The sequence below is a fragment of the Leuresthes tenuis genome, unplaced genomic scaffold (assembly GCF_036924035.1).
Source record: "Leuresthes tenuis unplaced genomic scaffold, fLeuTen1.0.hap1 SCAF_8, whole genome shotgun sequence".
Taxonomy (NCBI): Eukaryota; Metazoa; Chordata; class Actinopteri; order Atheriniformes; family Atherinopsidae; genus Leuresthes; species Leuresthes tenuis.
Window position 1 is genome coordinate 4,836,031 of NW_027325362.1, and position 15,045 is coordinate 4,851,075.

Sequence of the window (15,045 nt, forward strand, 5' to 3'; positions counted from 1 at the left end):
AAAATGCACTGTATGAGCATTTACGTGTTTGGAGAGCTGGAAAAATCAGAAATGTGCTGTGAGAGTGCAGGTACTTGTAATTCTGAGTAATTTTGCACATTGAGTCTATCACTCGGCATAAAAGAGCTCCATTTTTATCAAATCACTGAAACAATCTGATCAGACCATGTGATCCTTAGAGCTCGTATAGGGGCAACCGGACTTCTTTTTCTTGGCCGTTCTTCAGTTCTAAACCAGTTTGCCGAAGCCTCGGCTTATAAGTAGTTGAACGGGAGTTTGTACGTTTCAGTGCCTGAACAAGCAAGCTTTGGTCACAAAATCCAACGTCCGAATGGGTGTGAAACTGCCCGGGGAGGAGAGCCAATGCTGCATTGTAAGTGCTGGGAAAGAGATACCGAGACCCCCTCCTCTGTTGATAGATGGCTTCTTTGACTCCTCCCTCAAACCATCTGTCTTCTCTGTCCCTTCTCCTGGATGTGAAGGCGAACTGCTAAATAAATCCATCTTTGAACGGAGGAGGTGGTCTCCAGCATCACCTGAGGATTACCATGATTACGGCGTAGGACGCCCTGTGATTTAACAGGGAAAACCTTAATTCTCTGGCTTTTATTTTTCCACTAAGCAGTCGTTAAAAAAAAGGAGACAAGACGCTCTGAAAGCTGTGTTGAAAATCATTTTTATTGAGACAGAAAATAAAATTAAAACTTGAATGAACACCATTGAAGTGGGATAACAGGGCAGACTGGGAGAACAAATGGATGTGAACAGATCTGAACTACCAAACTGTTCAGGTTCAGCTTAACAAATCCAACTATTTTAGTTCACCAGCAGACTGCCGGAGGTTTTGAAGAACGACAATTTGTAAACTTGAAATAAAACATCCTTTTAAAAGGCCTGTTGATAAATGAGTCAGTTAAAACTGAAATTGTGGACATAAAAAAAGCATAAACGACACATGTTGCTGTTCACAGAATGAGTTGGAGTAAGACTTCACTGTAATAGTGGATGCTACTCTGCGCTTGTTCTAGCAGTGAGTCATACAGGTGTCAAAGGTCGGTCAGAGGTCGGGAGAAGGTGTTGATGTCTGTCGGTCTGTCAGGTCAGGTGTCATTGTGTCATGGCAACAGTCGCCTAGGGGACAAGAAGCTGCAGTGTTACTCACAGGAAAGGACACAACAGTCATCACAAATCTGTTGACATCGCGACTCTTTCATAAGAAATAACAGTTCTATGAGAGCGCACAGGTGGGAGACGGCAGCCCTGCGGTGCATTTACTGAACGTGTTGCACACAGAAGCAGCGAGTGGTGCCAGGCTTCACGTTTAAGAGAGCAGCAGCACTCCTGCTGACCTTGAATTGCATCGTATTGGGCCAAGAGTCGGCATGCTCAGTTATACTTCCTCACCAAACAACTGAAGTGAGGCGCCATAAAGCTGGAGCATTAACTCAAGCCGTCTCTCGTTTGTTTTTAATAACATTTCATGAGATTAAGCTTTAGAATTTCTTTCCCAGGTGGTTAGTCAGCATTTCACACCAGCGAACACAATCCTGAATGAGAATGTGCTGTATACACGAATCAGAGAGAACATGTTGACTGTGTCTACAACACATCCCAATAGGAAACACCAGCCCAGGTATTCGCACTGCTAATCCCCGCAGCAGACTGCACACTTACCGGTCGTTTCTGCCGCTCCATGCTAGTAGGTACGAGGGCGTTTGTGAGATTCCTCTCTGGGAGGATCAGCCAGCATCACCTTCATCTTCACTCCGTTAACGACCCGACCGTGGAGCACCGCCAGTGCCTCATCTGCACACTGCAAGACAAGAGATGAGCATTAAGATGATGAAGAGGGGGACTGAGTTTCATGGACAGACCGTGTCGGAGTCTCACCTGTTTGTCTGCATACTTCATGTATCCAACTTTCCTTCCAGGAACCAAATGGACCTCAATGAGGGAACCGAAGCGACTGCAGACACAGACAGAAGGAGCCACAGCAATAAAGATAGCATTTAGTTGGAAAGCAGTAAATGCTGACTGTTGCTTTTATATCAGGATTACATTTACAACCACTCAGCGTGATGTTCTCATCCGGCGCAATTTACTGCGTAAGACCAAAGAGTCACAATCAACTGAACTTTGACCCTCTGGCTAAAGGTTCATTTGAAAACGTTTACCAGAAAACGTCCTCCAGCACTTCAGGGGGCAGCGGGTTGGGGCTGAACACAACAAACAAGCGCTCCTTGCTCTTGCTGTCAGGTGGAGCAAGTTTCTTCAGGGGGGGCAGGTTGACGTCAGTTTGAATGCGAGAGACTGAAGACACAGGCGAGTAGCCCTGGTGGAGACAAACAGAGGGTCAAACACACACCGCTTTCACATCTTAGCAAAAGACTCTTTACATGGGACGAACATCTGTTCAGACGTTGGCTAGAAATCAGTCTTAGGACCAAAAAACTAATCTAACATCATTTATTGGGACTCACGGGAGGTTTCATCATTTGGCTGTTGGAGGCTCCGTTCCACACAGCGGACATCATCTGAGCTGCGACAAACTGCATCGCCATCCGACCTACAGGGCTGCGCACACACACACACACAGCTGTTCTTCAGAGGTTTCCCATATACTGTGCACACAAACACATAAATCTAAATTCTATGACATCTTTTCTATATCAGATGTACTTTGGTGTGGAAAAATAAGGAGATTTTTCAACATTCACATAACAAATTAAGACTCATCGGGCTCTTCCTTGAACCATTAACATAACAATGTCATACAAACATAGGGGGATAAGGACTGAAAAGCACATCTCTGCACTGAAACAGAACACAAAGCATTAAGTTCTCTCTACAATTAGCCACTAAAGTTGAACATTGTAGTTTTGGACTTTAAAATCACCACAAGGGGGCAGAGTTCTACCAGGAGAGGCAGATTTTTCACATTCTATCAAAGATTCATTCCTTGTTTTGGTTATTTTCTTATGGATTTGCATAAAATAAGTAACAAAAATAGTACTTTTTTGTACCGAATCATCAGGAAAGATAACTGCAGGGGTTTGGAAATAGTCATTAACCAGGTCAGGTTCAATTTGAGACCCCATTAAATCAATCACAGAATGGTCAAAACACAGTTTCTCAGGTTAAGATCATTTTAAATGTAAGCAGAACCAGACATGCACAGTTAACAGATGCACTACCTTGCCAAAAGTATTTGCTCAGACTGATTTCAGCTGCGTTTCCATGTAAATAATCACTCCTGATCAGCTAATCATACTCTGTTTAAGGGAAACCGCCTCAGCTTCAGAGGACACCGGTTAATGCAGCATAGCCTCCATCTTACTATATAATCGTTGCCATGGTGCTCTGGAAAGCAACTGCCAGGTCACTGTGGCCCACAGAAGACCACAAACACATTCACCTGTGAATATTCAACAAATAAAATGTGGCTGAGAGGATGTACAGACAAGGTCTGGGATAACTTTCAGTGGCATTTTAGTCCAGTTCTTTAAATTAATGCATATATTAGCTTTGACAGGCAAGCCTTCACTAACTTCTGCAGCCTCTGTGTAAGTGTGTACCTGCTGCGGTCCTCTCCGTCATCAAAGAAATTCACCACAAGTCTGTTACCAGGTGGATACTCAAAGCCATTCAGCTTCTCTTTGGCATACACCGCTGATCCAAGATTACTGTAGCGAATCAAAGCATGACCTGGAAGCACGAGACACACAGAAAAGACTTATTCTACCAGGAATGCTTTCAGTTCAGAGTCACCTCAAAGAACAAGATGTTCAGAGGAGCTCACAGAGCTGTCACAGTTTCAGTCTGAGTTATTATTTTCAGCGCTTCAGACCGTTTAAAAACAGCTGGAGGCACCTTTAAAGGAGTTCTGCAGCTGAAGTTGGATTTAAAAAGCGGGAAAGATACTGAAGGAAACTGCAGCTTAATTCCGTAATAACACAAAGACGGAGACGTTTTACACCGGAAGTGTGCCGACAACAGGATGGATTTTATTCTATTTTTATTCAATAGATCTAACACCAAACAAAGCTGTGGGGATCTAATAGGTGTAGAAGATCATCAAATAGCAACTACATTTAATTCCAAATAGTTTAATATGAATTATTCATCTTAATGGTTTATTTTGGAGTTGCAGATGACTTTTTGGGACCGGATGAATCTTGGAAACTGGGTTTTCTTTATTACGCAGAGTAAAGGATAAGTGGAGATTAGATTCACTGTTTGCGAGTCTTATGTGAAGTTTAAACTTGTCACGTTATAGTTGTTAGTGTCTGAACAACCCATGAAAATCAGGTACAACTACTGTAAAAGCTCAGCTGAGAAGCAGCAACTCTCATGTGCCAGGTGACAAAAACCTGCTGGAGTCCTCCTGCTAACTGAGGAGGACAATCATTGCTTCAAAGAGTGGGAGCTGCACATGAGAGTGACTGCAGCTGCGGAACTAAAGGTAACGACTGCGCAAAGACACTGCTGTGGTCTGTGGGAAGCCTGACAGCACGAAAGATTCAGCGCTCCGTGGAGCTTAAAGTTTAAAACCACGTGACGTGTATCCAGCTGTATGATTCCTGCAGATTAGCAGCTGCTTCTCCAGAAAGAACACAAGCTTGAAGGCACTGCTCTGAATCTCACCATTTACTTTGTAAATTTGCCTTAATTTACTTTTGGATCTCAGACGTCTGAAGCCCAAACTCTCTTCTTACCTTTGCTATTTCCATAAGAGTCTCTCTGCAGCTCGCAGTACTCCATGCCAGGGATGATGTCAAACAAAGCAAAGATCTGCTCCTGGGTAAGCGCAGCCCGGGTCGACATCATCACAGAGCGTGTGAAGTCACCAGAGCGGTAGTCCATGACGCCGTAGTTCCCATGGTCAGCTGTACAAAGGAACAGCAAAAGGTCTAAGGCAACATATGTGGAGGCGATCATTCGAATTCTGCTTTGAAAACAAGATTGTTGCCATTTTATGACCAGTTCAAGCTTTTTTTTTTAAACTCTTTTCTTCGGGGAAGAGGGTGTAAACTACATGCATACCCATAGGGAAGGTGTACTGGTTCATGGAGTCGGCACTGTTGGCGTAATCCCCTCTGTTTCCTCCTCCTGAGTAATCTTCTGATGTGTTTGCTTTGGTGCGAGGTTCAGCCAGGATGGCTCTGTAAGCTAATGACAGCAAACATGAGCTCAACACACATCTGAAACGTTACTATAAGTTCATTGTATCGAGATATTTAGAGTCCATTATTCCTTCTTTGTGCTGCTGCTTGCTTTTAATGAACCAATAAAATAATAACAGACTTACTTTTGTCGCAGTTCTCTATTGCGAGTGCAGCTTGGGAGGGTTTGTAGTATCTCACGTAACCCAGTCCTTTACTTTCCCCTGTGAACTTATTTTTGATGATCACACAATACTCAATATCGCCATACTCCTGAGAGGGATAAACGAGGGAAACAAGAAGGCGTTATTTGGCTTTTAATGTCTTTATCCATGTAAGAGGTGGGAACAGATGGCTGTTTAAGGCCAAAATGTATAAACATTCATGTGTGTGGCAAAGCTACACAATGGTGTAGTTACTTTGAATGTGTCCTTGAGGTCTTCTTCTGTGAAGGTTTTGGGAATCATGACAAAAATCCTGGTCAGCTCCTCATCCTCAACGTCTCTGTGTCTTGTTGAGTTTCGTGACTGAGCAATAAACACCTAAACAACCAACCACAGAGAGAAAGTAAATGAACACAAACAACCACAGAGAGAAAGTAAATGAACACAAACAACCACAGAGAGAAACTAAATGAACACAAACAACCACAGAGAGAAACTAAATGAACACAAACAACCACAGAGAGAAACTAAATGAACACAAACAACCACAGAGAGAAAGTAAATGAACACAAACAACCACAGAGAGAAAGTAAATGAACACAAACAACCCAGTCACACATTCAGAAATACAGACAATGAATCCAGTGAGTTAACCTGAAACAGACAGTCGCTGGGTGTTATAAGCCAGCATTTAGAGCTAATAATGTCCACATGAACGTGATCAAAGACCATCTGGTTTAAACGCTTCATGTGTGAAGCCTCCCTGGATGATGGCTGACGGTTTCAGAGACGCGAGTTAGCCTCAAAAATATCATCTCACACTAAGAAAAGAAAGATTAATACAGGATGCAGAGTGTTTCACAAGACTTACAGGTATTTATTTACTGGTGTCAGTGGTAGAGCTGTGTGCTCGGATTATAACTTGAAATGCCATTTCCAGGCGTAACACGGAGAAAACGACATTAACTTGACGGATGAAGAAAGAGCATGGACATGTGAAGCTTTACTAGATAAGCTGAAGCAGCCATGAGGCCTTTTTTTACACATCCTGGGATGGAGCAGTCAAAGCCAGCTTTGTGACAGTAAATCATCCTCATATGGTGAGTTTATCAGTGTTTGGTGACTCTGCTTTGCAGTTTCTTTGAAGCCAGCTGCAGGATAACCTTCTCACACACATGCCAACGCAGAAAGAAGCCACAGCCGATCACTTGCATTGTGGATAATGCACCCACTCATGATTAGCTTGACCTACAGTCTGATACATTATTGGCAGAGCACTTCAAGTCAGTATCACTAATGGGTGGAAAACTACCAAAAAACATTCTCACTGCTGAAGTTCAACAAATCCAGATGCAGATTGTCTTTTATTGAAAATCACCAGCCAGCTGCTGCAGACATTAAACCTGCCTTCAATGCACCTCAAGCTCAACACAGACGAGATTTCACTCACTGAACACAGAATGAGGTCATTGAACTACAAACAAAATAACACTAAATATAATAGCACTTCGTTCAAAGTTTCTTTGAAATACTGCAGAAATATGCACGTTTTTTTCCAGTATTTCACTGCATAATTACAACATCTATATTCTCAGCTGCGGCAGCTTGTCAAAACATACAATGTGCTGCTTATTGTAAAGGGATTTTAAGTTCCAGTTCTACAAGTGGATCCTGTTTGTCCACTCCTTATCTCAGGAATGATCTTAGTCCAGATTTGTTCAGTCTAAAGTATTTAGACCAGGTCTAAAGCTCATCATTTATCTGAATGGCATTACTTGCTCATCAACCCTCAGAAAGAAGAATAAAGGTCTCAGAAATATGTGGTAATATTGGCCTAGTCTTAAGGTGCTCCGGATCCCAAAAAGAATGGACGCCGTGTCGGATGGTGGTCTCATGAAAGCCCAAACACGCCCTCCTGCAACAACACTCGGTTTTCATGCCTGAATCTACCACAATGAAACATCATTTCACCTCGGTCGAAGTGAGTTGGTAAATAATTAATTAAAACACACCATTATCAGGTGTTAAAACTGGCTGGACTTCATTAGAAAGCTGAAAATGTAGAATTTGTAAACACGCTAACGCCTCTTGTTGCTAGCATGTTAGCAGGAGGAGACGACCGCTTCAGCTAAAAGCAACGCAATACAAACGTCGACAGAAAGCTCTGCTTCTGTAGACATAACTGCTTGTTGGCTTTGTCATGAAACCTACCTTTATAGGTTTAGTCCCTTCCAACAACACTGTTCCGTGCATTTCTTCCATGGCCAAACAGGCCTGAGAGGACCTGGCGAACTTCACATAGCAGATACCTTTGGACTCCTTTGTCTGCTTGTCTTTGACCACCCAAACACCCTGAATGTCCCCAAATCTAGAAAAGCTTTCCCGAAGCTCATCTTCGGTTACACACCGACTCGCGACCACGAACAGTCGGCTGTTGGGAGGGTCGTCGAGGTTTTCGGGCACTTGTTTTGACGGGTATTCCTCCATCTTTGCTTGTTCTTCCTGCGAATGCTGCTCAGTCGTAGGTGCAGCCTTCAAGTGCGCCTCGGAAATTCCTGTTTCAACTCGGAATTATGCCTTTGAAAAACAAATCCAACAACCGCCCATCGTTTATTTATGAAACTCATACTACGCTTATTCTTTACCTTAGCTAAGCATAACTTTTCCTCAGGCTGGTTAAATTCCTGAGACAATATACATGAAACTGTTGTTGCAATTTATATGAGATTGTTGCTGCCCATCAATCTGGGAAGGGTTACAAGGTCATTTCCAAACTATTTGGAGTCCATCATTCTACAGAGAGAAAGATTATTCACAATGTCGAAAATATTTGAGAGAAACTCCGAGAAACTACAAAAAACCCAAGAGATACATCTCAGACTCTACAGGCCTCAGTTAGCATGTTAAATGTTAAAGTTCATGACAGCACAAATAGAAAAACTGCTTTAACTTATGAAACTGTGTTACCTCTAGAACTTTTTTGTTGATGCAACTAAAGAAATGGCAACAACATGATTTGTAACAAACTCCTTAAAGATACCATTTAAAATGTGTTCTTTGCTAAGTTGTCTGTTTTATGTAGACACAACACCGGTTCATCCCTTGAGTTAGGTGCTTTTTTATGCTTGAATGATTCACAGGTCAGTGTTCAGTGGAATAAACAAAATTTAAGCAAAATAAAAAACACATTCCTCTGAAAATGGTCAGGAACAAAGACTGGACTGAAAATGTGTGAAAATCTGCCCTGCTACCTTTATTTGACAGCTTTTTTGTTTTATTTATTAAAATGTAAAGATTATACAGCCACAACCTTTAAAATTAACCGCTGATTCATGGCTTCTAATAATCTTAATAACTTCGGAGCTCAAAATGTTAACTTGGAGTTCCTGTATGAAAAACTTTGTGCTCATCCTCCAACAAACCAACCATGCTGTGGATACTTTGTGTTTGAATGATGCCTCCTTACTCTTACTTTTCAACTTTAACACCATATTTTGTAGCACACATTTTCATTCATTACTTTTACTTGTAATCGAGTATTTCTACACCGATGTACCGGTAGCTGTACTTTTACTTTTATTTTATTTATTCATTTAACCTCTGTTTAACCAGGAAAAGCCTCATTGAGATTAAAAATCTCTTTTTCAAGAGTGTCCTGGCCTGGACAGCAGCACAGAGATGAAAATTTATACAGACAGACGCAAGAACAGACCGATGTATAAAATTCTAATGAGTAACAAACAGATGTATCAGCCTCCAAGTCATCCAGCATTTTTTCACAAGCCTCGAGTGGGATTATGTCATGAAGTTTTAAGTCTTTTTGCAGTTCGTTCCAGGCAAAGGCAGCAGCACATGAAAGGATTTCCCCCCATCTCAGTTCATACCCTTGGAATAATAATTAATCGTGTAAACGAACGCTACAAGGCCCTGAAATCTTCAGGTAGAGGAAGTTTGAGAGGTAAGATAGAAGTAGACCAAGAGCAGCCTTGTAAACAAGAATATGCCAGTTTCTTAGCCTACGTATTGACGAGGAGGATCATTCAACGCGTTGGTATAAAGAACAGTGATGAGCAGCGAGAGATCCCCGTGATACCGAGTATCAAGAGCATGACGCGACTGAGACGAGACGTGCATGTTCAAAACATCAACATGATTCAAAACCGACAGAAAGGTTGCAGCAACCAACCTCTTTTTGGATTCATATGAAAAACAGGATTTACTTCTTAAGTGATGAATACTTCTTTCACCTCTAAAAATGCGTTTAGCTGCAGAAACACCCAGTTTCTGAAAAGGGATTCATGATTAATATAAAACGTACCTCTCTTATTTGATTTTATTTCTTCTATGTGCAGACGATGTGTGAAAAACTTCAACCCTTGTGTAAAGATAGTTGCGTTTGCTGCCATCTACTGTACAAGAGACGCAACTGCATTTCTGAACGTTATAAAATGCAGTTGGGAAAGGTTTTGTAACTAACTCATGTTTATTAAAATGAGAATCGAGGCGATCATTTCAATGTACTCTGAAGGACACAAGCAAGCAGACACCGTCCCTGTTTTGGATTTGACCCAGACGTAACATGAATGGCCCCCCATCTCCGCCATGGAAAGGTGTCGCTCCAGTGAGAATTTATGCATCTGAAAAACCTGTTTTAAGATGATAAATATATAAACATATGATTGTGCTGTGTTTACAAGTTAGACATTACAAACATGGGTGTAAAATACTGTTTTTGTTCCTGTTCATCGTCCCGTTATCATCAAAATGATCATTATCATTCAGAACATAGCAAGAGTTATAAAGACCTATTTTTAATGGATGGTTGCACAAGGGATCCTGCAACAGATGGTCTGGTGGTTACGGAGCCCTGACCTCAACACAATTGTTCAATCTGGGATTACACAAAGAGACAGAAGATACTTGGAGACAAGTCTGCCAAGCTGTTCGAAATAATCTACCTGCTAAGTACCTTGAACAACTGTATTAAAGAGTTGTCACACAAACCTCAGAACAATAATCGGAGTTAGGTCTTTTTAAAGGCTGCTCGTGCTTTTCTCAATCTGGGATTACACGGAAAGACAGAAGATACTTGGAGACAAGTCTGCCAAGTTGCTCGTAATAATCTACCTGCTAAGTACCTTGAACAATCGTATTAAAGAGTTGTCACACAAACCTCAGAACAATAATCGGAGTTAGGTCTTTTTAAAGGCTGCTCCTGCTTTTAATTTATTATTTGGTACTTAAAATACTTTGAATGTGTTTTTGTACAAGAGAAGGTGCATCTGTAAATGAGCACTGAAAGACATAGGAGGTTAGAATTATTATGACTGTGACACTGATGTAAATTCAATCAATCAAATGTCAGCCTTTCTCTTTGTATTTGATACACATATATATTTCTAAATAAATTTTTACAGCCACCTGCCTTCAGCTTTTACTGTTGGGTCACCTTCAACACCAGCACAAAACCTGCTCATTTGAGACTTGCTTTCTTTTATATCTAACTTTTATTACACCAGTAATTTAATCTCTTTTCATATATTGAGGGGTTAAAGTTTAAGTTAGTAGCACTTAAGTACTATTCACTAACCAAGGCCAAAGGGACAAAGCTGAGAAGTGTTGTGAGAACAGATGTTATGAAAGATTTTGGTTGTCAGACTTATTTTGTTAGTTTGGTTATCTGAATTTCTTTTAAAGATTTCTTTTTTATTTCTTTTTCAGTGAAATCAAAACTTTTCTTGCAATTCAAAGATATAAGATGTAAGGAAGTACTATAAACAGTAAAATATATATAATTTTACAATAAATAGAATACAAAATCAGATTATAGACTTTTATTTGTGATACATACTCTTTTTATGATAAAAGCAAATAAATGTATATTTTAAATCATAAAAAAGCTCCATCTAAGGCTACATAAGCATTTCAATAAGACTTTTATATATCTCTTCTCCTTCTATTTCCTTCTGGTCTTCAGATAATATAAAAGCCTTAACTACCAAAGTCTTCATATATAAGGGTAAACATCCACCTAAAATAGTTTAGTCTAGATACACTTATAAACAAATGACAAACTGTTTCCCCTCATCTAGTCCACAGAAACTGGGAGAATATTCCAGCAGGTGCCGGTTTTCTAGCTCCACAATGGAAGCTGTGGAATGCACAAGATGTGTTTTCACATACCAAAACTTTTACTTGTTTCCTTGGATCCTTGTCTCCCATCGAATTGGATTAACAACAGATTGGCAACATTATGATTAATATATCAACTAAGACAACTCTGTATGTAAAGTAAACCATTTCTGCATGAACTGCAATATATAAAATACGATTAAGTAACACGTCTTTGTAAAAAATGGCACTGACCGATTTAAATATACACGTAAGGATTTATGGTGCATTCAGAATTACTCGGAAACAAAGTTAACCTAAATTACATCATTTTCGATAACCGGGTTTTCAATAGATGAATTTGGAAAAATAAGGCTGCCTTTGGGTTTGCTTTTGTTTGAGTTGTTTCTCTATTATCAACATATAGATAACTCGTCTGTTCAATTGAATAATTTGATTATTTAAGAGCCACAAAAGTTATGTTCTCGAAATATCTCCTATTTTTTACCCATCGTTCCTTAACTTTCGAAATCCCAAATGTCCCTGAATGCAGCATAAGGGTATACGAAATCTTTTAGCACGTGACTGGTAATGACGTAAAAAGCCGGTGCCTCTAAAGTGGAGTGACCTTCCTTACGCCCGCCAGAAACTGCTTGTCGGCTGAGAGAAGCTGGTCGTTCCCACGTCTGAGTGATTTTAACCCGGCATATTTTAAACTAAAAGGTAATTTTTTTTTTAAATGCTTTATATTTCATTAAGATATTGAAAAGACAGAGTGTGTGAGTCTTTGTTCGAATTTAAGCAGAGGAGGAAAAGGAAACGGTCGTGCGGCTTACCGTTAGCTGCCATGTTGGTGAATTGCTCGGTTGCTCTTTTTGCGTGTAGCACAATGGTTAAGTAACTCAGACCGTTATAGGAGAGTTATGCAGCAGATATTCTTTTCATTGAATCGATGTTTGATTTTTTATCTGGAGTTTATCCTGTCTCCTGAACACATATAAATATGTATTAGCTGTTGAAGGAGCCCCAAGTCCACTATTTGGACAGCGACATTGAAGCATCCTTGACAGCCTTGTTGGGAGAAGCATCCCCGGCTAATCTCACCAGCGAACTGGTCCGACCGCGCTAAGCTCATAGCTAGTCAGCTTTACTGTGCAAAACTTAAAGTGTGGGCTTGAGTACCTCATTAACTCCCTGCTTATTAACGTTGCTTTTCCTTCTTTTAGGTAGATGATGAGAAAATCACCGTTAGATGTTACGTAACCCAGACGCTAGCATCTGCAGCGGTCCTTTAAGACTTGGCTGTAGACCTTAAGGCTTTTATCAATAATATTCAACAGTTATTCGTGGTTTTGCGGATAGTATATGTTGAATACTACTTTTTCAAGGGCGTTTGACTCAGTTTTACAAAGGTCACAAGACCCTTGGTAAGGTGAGTAGGGTGGTGTTGCGTTTAAACTCTTCCCCAGTAACACACATTTAATATAGGCTGAAAACTAACGATATTAGCGTCGACATTTTTAGAATATATTGATAAGGCAGAAGGCAAGCTCAAGCTTATATCGTGTTAGTTACTCTGTAGTTTTCTGACACAACGCCAACAGGTCGTTTAGAAAGCCACGTATCATTAAAACATCCTATAAGTTCATTAGTGTTGGCTTCCCTCCCTGAGAGCTACAAGTTAAACCTGTCGGCCCCCTGATGTTATACTATTATACCTAGCCTAACCTTATTTACTTCGTAAACTTGGCACCTGAGTAACCCGAGTTTAATGGCAGAACTATGGTCGTTTTCTGTGACGCCCTCCTGCCGGGTTTCCCTGAATTAACCCGGGCAGGGTGCCAGTGCACGGTGCTATGGCGTCCTTGCTTGACTGGTGCTTAAAGACAGAAAGCAGAAAGACTTGTCACCTCAAACGTCCTTCACAAGATGGCGCACAGAGCCTCTACTTATATCAAAAGTGGAAGTATTGAATGAAGATCTGTCCTAAACTTTAGTCTCAATGTTTGCGTCTGCACAGATTAGTAATATAGTAATACATGTTTACCGTTTATTTTTTTGTGTTCTCCTCAGCTGATTATGGGTGACATTGGCAAGGGAAAGAAGGCTTTCGTCCAGAAGTGTGCTCAATGCCACACTGTTGAGGAAGGGGGCAAGCACAAGGTGGGACCCAACCTCTGGGGTCTGTTTGGACGCAAGACTGGACAGGCAGAGGGCTACTCCTATACAGATGCCAACAAGAGCAAAGGTCAGTTCAGCTGAGGTTTCAGAGTAATTTTGTGCTCCAGGAAGTTATGATGCACGATTGCATCATTGTTGCTGGTCTTGGACATGTGGTTTCTTAATGATCTAGCAAGTCTCCCTTTAAAGTTTTACTTTATTCACTCTTGTCTCCTCTTATTTACCTGCAGGTATCATATGGGGTGATGACACCCTGATGATATACCTGGAGAACCCCAAGAAGTACATTCCTGGAACTAAAATGATCTTCGCTGGCATCAAAAAGAAGGGAGAGCGTCAGGACCTCATTGCATACCTCAAGTCCTCAACGTCATGAAGAAATCATACAAATATGAAGATTTAATGTTATTTTATTGGTTTTTTTTTTTGTTTAGTTTTTTTTTTTTTTTTTGCCCTCAATTGTTAAAAATCTGGTTGCATGTTTGGTCATTTGTACAGAAAGTTAATTCATGCTGTGATTTGAAAAGCTGGCTCTTGACGTGAATCTGTGAGTTCACAGCAAGCGTCACTTCAAAGACGGTGAGCGATCGTTCAAGTGACAAAACAAAAAAACTTCAACGCTTTGAATCTGTCCTAACATGTACTAATCATACATTTTGAAACTGCTTGTTATGATGGGTTATCTTGCCCTCTCACTTCATTCTGTTCACCATGACAACATGTCTGATACTTCAGCTTGCTATCGCCATTAACTTGAATTTTAAACTGTAACTGCTAAAAAAAAAGAAAAAGTTCTCTTAATATCAGCTGCAGCAGAGTGATTCAGTGTGGAAAAGATGGGATATTTGGTGCCGACTCTCAATTTGGCCCCAGTGTTCATGCCAAGTGGAGTTTCTAAAGGAAACGTTCATTTGACATGAATGCTGTTACGTTTTCAGACTGAACGTGAACAATACGTCCTTTTGTGCTCTGTTACACTTGAAGCCGCCCCTCGGAGCTCCCGTTTCTTTTCCTTCTTTTATTTTAATTTGATTTTTTTTTACCCCTGCCTGGCATCACACTTTAAGTTCTTGAAAATCACGCTACAGGTAACGCACTGTTTTTGGCGTCTTCACAGCTAAAAAGTGTGGAGTGTATACTTATATTTATTGCTGCCTTTGAAGCCACCACCCACGCTGAGGTACAGTGTGAAATCAGATGGCATACAATCACCATGTCTAAGAATGTTGTGGAGCTACAGTGGTATGAAGTCAGGGCAACATCTGGAGTGAAAGATTTTATTTACCTGGTTTCACAGGCTTGAAAAGGGCGTCGGTTTAATTTATTTTACTGTAATCTGTGTTCTGATCACAATGTGGTAGCTATGTTGTCTGGTTGTGGACAGAAAGGTTAAAGGATCAATTAAAGGAAAACTTCTGAAGTGAAAA

At 40.7% G+C, this 15,045-nt stretch overlaps 2 protein-coding genes across 5 annotated transcripts in view; one reads left to right on the forward strand and one right to left on the reverse strand.

Annotated features, from left to right (window-relative positions):
• Positions 1-15,045, forward strand: part of LOC140312764 (cytochrome c) — a 299,923-nt gene extending 284,878 nt beyond the window's left edge. The window contains exons 1-3 of one of the 4 annotated variants that reach the window (XM_072390565.1): positions 12,053-12,160; positions 13,511-13,685; positions 13,849-15,045. In XM_072390565.1, the coding sequence (XP_072246666.1) occupies positions 13,517-13,685; positions 13,849-13,994 (315 nt within the window). In that variant the 5' untranslated portion in view covers positions 12,053-12,160; positions 13,511-13,516 and the 3' untranslated portion in view covers positions 13,995-15,045. Of the gene's footprint in view, positions 1-12,052; positions 12,161-12,715; positions 12,870-13,508; positions 13,686-13,848 lie in introns of those variants that run through there. The other 3 variants (XM_072390566.1, XM_072390567.1, XM_072390564.1) reach the window with 3 other exon arrangements.
• Positions 661-7,851, reverse strand: rbm45 (RNA binding motif protein 45). Its single transcript, XM_072390558.1, has 11 exons — positions 7,538-7,851; positions 5,582-5,704; positions 5,309-5,435; positions 5,044-5,169; positions 4,716-4,886; positions 3,576-3,705; positions 2,481-2,574; positions 2,175-2,332; positions 1,891-1,966; positions 1,675-1,813; positions 661-1,131 (listed from the first exon to the last, which is right to left on the reverse strand). Exons 1-10 carry the CDS (start codon positions 7,811-7,813, stop codon positions 1,697-1,699), a joined length of 1,398 nt encoding a protein of 465 aa, XP_072246659.1. The 5' UTR covers positions 7,814-7,851; the 3' UTR covers positions 661-1,131; positions 1,675-1,696.

Coding starts and splice junctions, on each gene's coding strand:
- rbm45 (XM_072390558.1), bottom strand. CDS start 7,813: ATGGAGGAATACCCGTCAAAACAAGTGCCCGAAAACCTCGACGACCCT. Junction 5,436..5,581: donor ACCTCAAGGACACATTCAAA/GTAACTACACCA, acceptor TATCCCTCTCAG/GAGTATGGCGATATTGAGTA. Junction 4,887..5,043: donor CCAGTACACCTTCCCTATGG/GTATGCATGTAG, acceptor TCCTTTGTACAG/CTGACCATGGGAACTACGGC.